The 7,562-nt window shown below is 48.2% G+C and overlaps 1 protein-coding gene across 1 annotated transcript in view; it reads right to left on the bottom strand.

Annotated features, from left to right (window-relative positions):
* The window catches only part of STYXL1 (serine/threonine/tyrosine interacting like 1), a 60,521-nt gene that overhangs the window by 16,681 nt on the left and 36,278 nt on the right, over window positions 1-7,562 (bottom strand). Inside the window, exon 6 of the mRNA XM_017857594.1 lies at window positions 4,815-4,867. Coding sequence (XP_017713083.1) covers window positions 4,815-4,867 — 53 coding nt within the window. The remainder of the gene's footprint in view (window positions 1-4,814; window positions 4,868-7,562) is intronic.

The raw sequence follows: 7,562 nt of genomic DNA, 5'->3' as shown, positions 1-7,562 counted from the left end.
AGAGAGAGAGAGAGAGAGAGAGAGAGAGAGAGAGAAAGAAAGAAGAGAAGAGAAGAGAAGAGAAGAGAAGAGAAGAGAAGAGAGAGGAGGACAGAGGAGGAGAGAAAAGGAGAGAGGAAGAGAGAGGAGGTTTCATCATGTTGGCCAGGCTGGTCTTGAACTCCTGACCTCAAGTAATCCACCTGCCTCGGCTGCCCAAAGTGCTGGGATTACAGGTGTGAGCCACTGCGCTCGGCCCATCTTTTTCTTTTTTTTATTTAAGATACAGGGTCTCTCACTCTGTCACCCAGGCTGGAGTATAAGTGGCTCAATCATAGCTCGCTGCAGTCTTAACCTCCTGGGCTCAAATGATTCTCCTGCCTCAGCCTCCCAGGTAGCTGGGACTACAGGTGCACACAACCATACCCAGATAATTTTGATACTTTTATATTTTGTAGAGATGGGATCTTGCTATGTTGCCCAGGCTGGCCTCAAACTCCTGGCCTGTAGTGATCCTCCTCCCTCAGCCTCCCAAAGTGTTGGGATACACATGGGAGCCACCCTGCATGCCCAGAAATGATTCTGATGAAGCCAGCATATATGTAGAGGGGTAGAGAGAACAAAACACCTACTTAAATGGGAGCTTCCTGAGTTCCAGGTCCAAAGTTATCAACCAAACTTTCATTTGCCAGGCGCGGTGACTCATGCCTGTAATCCCAGCACTTTGGGAGGCCGAGGTGGGTGGATCACAAGGTCAGGAGATCGAGACCATCCTGGCTAACAAGGTGAAACCCCGTCTCTACTAAAAAACACAAAAAATTAGCTGGGCATGTGGCGGGCGCCTATAGTCCCAGCTACTTGGGAGGCTGAGGCAGAATGGCATGAACCCAGGAGGCAGAGCTTGCAGTGAGCAGAGATTGTGCCACTGCACTCCAGCCTGGGAGACAGAACAAGGTTCCATCTCAAAAAAAGAGAAAAAAGAAAAAAAAAAAACTTTTGTTTATTTGAAACAAAGACAAGGATTATCTCTTCATTTCCCAAAGTGTGTTCTAAGAAACACTAGTCCTCCATAAGGCACTATGAAAAAAGGTTTCAGGGGTTCAGATAACCAAATGCAATCTGCCCCCATATCTGTGCATTCCACATCCATGGATTCAAGCAACCTTGAATCAAAAATATCCAGAAAAATACTTCATGGTTGCATCTGCACAGAACATGTACAGACTTTTTTCTTGTCATTATTCCCTAAATGATACAGTATAACAATTATTTACATAGCATGTACATTGTATTAGGTGTTATGAATAATCTAGAGATGATTTAAAGTATACAAGAGGGACCAGGTGATGTGGCTCACACCTGTAACCCCATCACTTTGGGAGGCCGAGGCAGGTGGATCACCTGAAGTGAGGAGCTTGAGACCAGCCTGGCCAACAAGTGAAACCCCATCTCCACTAAAAACACAAAAATTGGTCAGACGTGGTGGCACATGCCTGTAGTCCCAGCTATTCGGAAGGCTGAGGCAGGAGAATCACCTGATCCTGGGATGTGGAGGCTGCAGTGAGCTGAGATCGTGCCACTGCACCCCAGCCTGGCGACAGAGCGAGACTCTGTCTCAAATAAATAAAGTATATGGGAGGATACGCTTAGGTTAGATGCAAATACTACACCATCTTATATCAGGGACTTGAAGATCCAAGGATTTTGGTATCTATTGGGGGTCGTGGAACCAATCTCCATGGATACTGAAGAACAACTGTACAAATGGACAGCTGTATCTATGATTCCTCTCTTGGAAACAAGGCGTACATTAGCAATCAAAGGTTCAAAGAAGTTGGGCACAGTGGCTGCTCACGCCTGTAATACTAGCACTTTGGGAGGATTGCTTGAGCCCAGGAGTTTGAGACCAACCTGGGTAACACAGCAAGACCCTTGTCTCTACAAAAAAATAAAAAATAAAAACTTTGCCAGGCATGGTGGCACATGGCTGTAGTCTCAGCTACTCAGGAGGCTGAAGTGGGAGGATCCCACAGGAGTGGAGGTTACAGTGAGTTATGACTGCATCACTGCTCTCCAGCCTATCTCTCAAAAAAAATAAAAAAAGAAAGAAAGAAAAAGAAAAAGAAAAAAGAAAGCCAGATGCAGTGCCTCATGCTTGTAATCCCAGCACTTTGGGAGACTGAGGTGGATAGATCACTTGAGGTCAGGAGTTTGAGACCAGCCTGACCAACAAGGTGAAACCTCATCTCTACTAAAAATATAAAAATTACCAGGGGTGGCAGTGCATGCCTGTAATTGCAGCTACTCAGGAGGCTGGGGCAGGAGAATCACTTGAACCCAGGAGGCGGAGGCTGCAGTAAGCCGAGATCATGCCATTGCACTCCAGCCTGGGCAACAAGAGTGAAATTCCATCTCGAAAAAAAAAAAAAAAAAAACTCTCAAAGAAGTTCTGCAGTAGAGAATTGCACTCCCACTGGATAACTTGATGTTTCCGTGAGACTCTGATTAGAGACCACTTTCTCCATTATTACACCACAGAAAATGCTAACCTTTGCCAAAGATCAAAATCGGTACCGAAACTCCCCTGGCTCCAAGTCCGACTCAGAAATAAATCTTAAGGACCTCAGGCGTGTAGGTCCTTCAGAGCCACCTGAACTCAGCACATCTCACTCCCTTTCCCACGGCAGTAAACCCTCTGCAAGCCCCCATCCTTCCCAAGCCACCAGCTTCGAAAGCCATTAGCAAAGAACAGACACCAAGCTGAGCCAGTTCTCAAGCCTGTGACACGGAGATACATCACCCCACTGCCTACGGGCAGGCCCAACGCTTACTCCAGTGTGGGCTGCCCCTAACCCAGAGGCTCAGCTTGCTGGTGCCAAAATGAAATCCCCCTTTCAATTTCCACTTGAAAAATCTCACTAAAAGGCCAGGCACGGTGGCTTACGCTTGTAATCCCAGCACTTTGGGAAGCTGAGGCAGGTGGATCACCTGAGGTCAGGAGTTCAAGACCAGCCTGGCCAACATGGTGAAACCCCATCTCTAAAAATACAAAAATTAGCCGGGCATGGTGGCACATGCCTGTAATTTCAGCTACTCTGGAGGCTGAGGCAGGAGAATCACTTGAACCCAGGAGGCGGAGGTTGCAGTGAGCCCAGATCGTGCCACTGCACTCCAGCCTGGGCAACAGAGATGCAGTCTCAAAAAAAAAAAAAACCTCACAAAACTCCCATAGCAAATCTATCAACCCCTCTTCCTGCTGTTTTGAAACCAACTTCCTTTTCTGCGGTTGTGTGGGTTTGGCTGGGAAGAGGGTGTGACGTAGATAAAAACACACTGTACTGTAAAATGTGTATAAATGCTCAGTGACACAATGCAAAGGAAATCAGTATCTCAAATGAATATGCCCAAACTGGGCACACTGCCTTCCCCAGAACCACCTCCCTCTTCCCCACCCCGATCCCTCCCGAGTGTTCCCCACAATGAACCATATCACAGCCCCCATCACCCACGCCTAAAACCAGGGCATCATCCCAGCCCCCTCTCTCTCCCATGCCCTCATGTCTGATCAGTGCTACCTCCTAAATCTTTCTTTCTTTCTTCTTTTTACTCTGCCACCCAGGTTGGAGTGCAGTGATGTGATCTCGGCTCACTGCAACCTCCGCTTTCTAGGTTCAAGTGATTTTCCTGCCTCAGCCTCCCGAGTAACTGGGATTACAGGCATGTGCCACCACACCCAGCTAATTTTGTATTTTTAGTAGAGATGGGGTTTCACCATGCTTGCCAGGATGGTCTTGATCTCTTGATCTCGTGATCTGCCCGCCTTGGCCTCCCAAAGTGCTGGGATTACAGGTGTGAGCCGCCACGCCCGGCCTTTTAAAAAAATTTTTGTGTAAACAAAGTCTCACTATGTTGCCCAAGCTAGTCTCAAACTCCTGGACTCAAGTGATCTTCCCACCTCCTCTTTGACCTCCCAAAGTGCTAGGATTCTAAGCTTGAGCCACCACAGCTGGCCAGTCACCTGCATTCTAAAGACAGCCGCAAACAAGTAATCCAATCCAACCTTCACAGCTACCCCAGCCACGACCCTGCGCCTTCTTCCCAATTTGACTAGACTAGGAGCAAAGGCAAGTTACAGGAATATGCATCTGTCAAAACGGACCATACCGGGCCTTTTAAATATGTGCAGTTCATCATGTCAGTTACACCATACTAAAGCTTCAGAAATGAGGGGGCAGCGGTGATGAGTTATCAGCAGTGTAGGGTTTGCAGAGAAGAAATTAATCTCTCTGTACTCTGCAAAGCCAGGAAGGGGTCCTCCAAGATCAAGGAGGAGTTCCAATGAAGATAAGACTTGATTCAGATTTGAGGTTGGAACATTAAACGGCCCTGGCTTATACTAGATTGATTGTCTTTACTTCCTTTATTTAACTGACTGTACACCTGTTGAGCTGAAATTCACAGTGCTGTTATCTCAGTAGAAGAAGGGGATGTCTTTGTCAGCCAGACACGCATACCCTGGATCTGGGAACATGTCAGACCTCAGGCACAAGTCCCTATCTTATCACACAGGATCATTCTGGGATCCTGGTGAAGGAATGTGGGCATGCGGGGCAGGGGACGGGGTCATGGGCTTACAAGTTAAGGGGAGGAAGTTGGAGGAAATGCCTAGCAGGGGTTGAAGGGAGTCACTGCTGGCTGCGCTCTCTGGGAGATCCTCAGCCCCAGAAGGAGCCAGGGTGAGGCTGAGCTGGGTCCCGAGCAAACCAGCAGGAGAGGCCACCAGCAGCTCACACAGCCAGATGGGGCCAGAGAGCAGGAGCTTTCCCACCACTGACACGCAGTCAGGCACACAGACAGGTCCACTCTGGACCCTACTGCCAAAGGTCCTCTGCCCAGAAGGGGGGATGAGAGCAGCTGTCCTTAAAGCTAACCCCCATCCCTCCCTACTTTGAGTCCCTCAGCAAACCCTAGGCTGCCCAGCTCTGAGGCATGGGAAGAGATGAGACTTGATCCAGATTTGAGGTTGGAATATTAAACTGCCCTAGCTTCTACTAGACTGTCTTTTTACTTCCTTTATTTAACATTATTTCAAAACTATACACTAGTTGGCCAGGTGCGGTGGTTCATGCCTATAATTCCAGTACTTTGGGAGGCCAAGGCAGGAGGATTGCTTAAGGTCAGGAGTTTCGGACCAGCCTTGGCAACATAGCAAGACCCTGTCTCTACAAAAAATTTTAAAACTTAGCCGACTGTGGTGGCTTGCATTGGTAGTCCCGTCTACTCAAGAGGCTGAGGCTGGAGGACACTGAGCCCAGGAGGTGGAGGCTGCAGTGAGCTATGATTGCACCACTGCACTCCAGCCTGGGCGACAGACTGAGACCCTATCTCTAAAACATATATATCGCCCAACTTCAAACATTAACAATTCATTGGCCAATTTTCTTTCCTCTATACCCTCACTGCCTTCTCACCTCGCCCCAGATTATTTGAAAGGAAATTCCAGACATCACGTCATTTCACCCGTAAATATTTTGTTCTGTATTTCTAAAAGGACTTGAACTTTATAATAACCATAACAATGTCACTACAACCTTCAAAAGCAACAATTCCTAAACACAATCAAATATCCTGTGAATAGTCACATTTGCTGAGTCATTCTATACTATGACTTCGATTGAAGTTTTTTGTAACCGTTCAAGGTGGCCAGAAAGTATGGAATCTGCTCACGATGTTGCTAAGGGCAGCAAGGGGAACAGACCAGAAGACAACTGTTAGAAAAAGCTAAAACCACTTTCTGTTTACATTCCATTGTGTTCAGACACTTCAATAAGCCAGACATCTGTACACGGCACCCTCCGGAGACCAGGCCCTGCCTGCAAATCTCTGCAGTCTGGTGCTAGCCTTAGACAACTCCACCCAGTTCTCTTCCTCGAAAGCTCCTCCTCTTTCAGCTTTGGCTCTGGGAAGCTCAAGTGCCTCTTCTCTGGGCTCCAGATACCCAGGGCGTCCCTTGACATAGTTCAGCTTCCAGCCACTGCCTTCCCTACAGACAGGGCCACTCAGCAGCAGGAACTGGTATCTCAAAATTGTTTTGTTATGACAAAACTGGCCGAGTTGATAACGTTTGGAGATAGATGATGGACAAAGGGGTTTCATACCTGATTCTTTTTGTATAAAAAAATTATAATAGGCTGAGTGCAGTGGCTCACGCCTGTAATCCCAGCACTTTGGGAGGCCGAGGCGGGTGGATTGCTTGAGGTCAGGAGTTGGAGACCAGCCTGACCAACATGGTGAAACCCTGTCTCTACTGAAAAATTATAATAGAGATGCCCAGGCAGGTCTTCAACTCCTGAGATCAAGCAATCCTCCTGCCTTGACCTCCCAGAGTGCTAGAACTACAGGTGTGAGTCACCATACCTGGCTGATTTTCCTTTTTATTTATTTTTTGGAGACAGGGTCTTACTTTGTCAACCAGCCTGGAGTATACTGGCATGGTAACGACTCATTGCAGCCTCGACCTCCTGGGCTCAAGCAATCCTCCCATCTCTCTTCTACATTATTTTTTTGAGCCAAGCTCTCACTCTGTCACCCAGGCTGGAGAGCAGTGGCGTGATCTCGGCTCCCTGCAACCTCCGCCTCCTGGGTTCAAGTAATTCTCCTGCCTCACCCTTCCAAGTAGCTGGGACTACAGGTGGGCCACTATGCCCAGTTAATTTTTGTATTTTTGGTAGAGACAGGGTTTTGTCATGTTGCTTAGGCTGGTCTCAAACTCCTGAGATCAAGTGATCCAAGCAGCTTGGCCTCCAAAAGGGGTGGGATTATAGGCGTGAGCCACCACAGCCAGCTCCATTTATTGATTTTTTTGTAGAGGCAAGGTCTCACTATGTTGCCCAGGCCGCTCTCAAAGTACTGAGCTCAAGCAATCCTCCTGCCTTGGCCTTCGCAAGTGCTGAGCTTACACGCATGAGCCACTGAGCCTGACCAATCCTTCCCACTTTTGTGTATTTTTGTATCCTCTGGATCCAGCTAGGATTTGTGGAACCAGACAGCCAAGAAAAAAGAGGTGGTCTCGAGCCGCGATGCCCCTGCCTGTCTGACCTTGAAATCGGTCCACATCGAGCCTGCCCTCTTTGCTCACTGTTTCAACCAGACAGCCAACAATTCCTTATAAAGAACTATGGCCGGGCACGGTGGCTCACTCCTGTAATCGCAGCATTTTGGAAAGCTGAGGCAGGTGGATCACTTGAAGTCAGTAGTTTGAGACCAGACTGGGCAACATGGTGAAACCCCGTCTATACTAAAAACACAAAAATTGGCCGGGCGTGGTGGCTCACGCCTGTAATCCCAGCACTTTGGGAGGCCGAGGCGGGCGGATCATGAGGTCAGGAGATCGAGACCATCCTGGCAAACACGGTGAAACCCCATCTCTACTAAAAATACAAAAAATTAGCCGGGCGTGGTGGCAGGTGCCTGTAGTCCCAGCTACTCGGGAAGCTGAGGCTGGAGAATGGCATGAACCCGGGAGGTGGAGCTTGCCTGGGCGACAGAGCGAGACTTGGTCTCAAAAAAAAAAGAAAAAAAAA

This window comes from Rhinopithecus bieti, unplaced genomic scaffold, assembly GCF_001698545.2.
Source record: "Rhinopithecus bieti isolate Rb0 unplaced genomic scaffold, ASM169854v2 scaffold_42772, whole genome shotgun sequence".
Taxonomy (NCBI): domain Eukaryota; kingdom Metazoa; phylum Chordata; class Mammalia; order Primates; family Cercopithecidae; genus Rhinopithecus; species Rhinopithecus bieti.
Note: the sequence above shows the minus strand (reverse complement) of the source record. Positions and strands in the feature narration are given on the sequence as shown.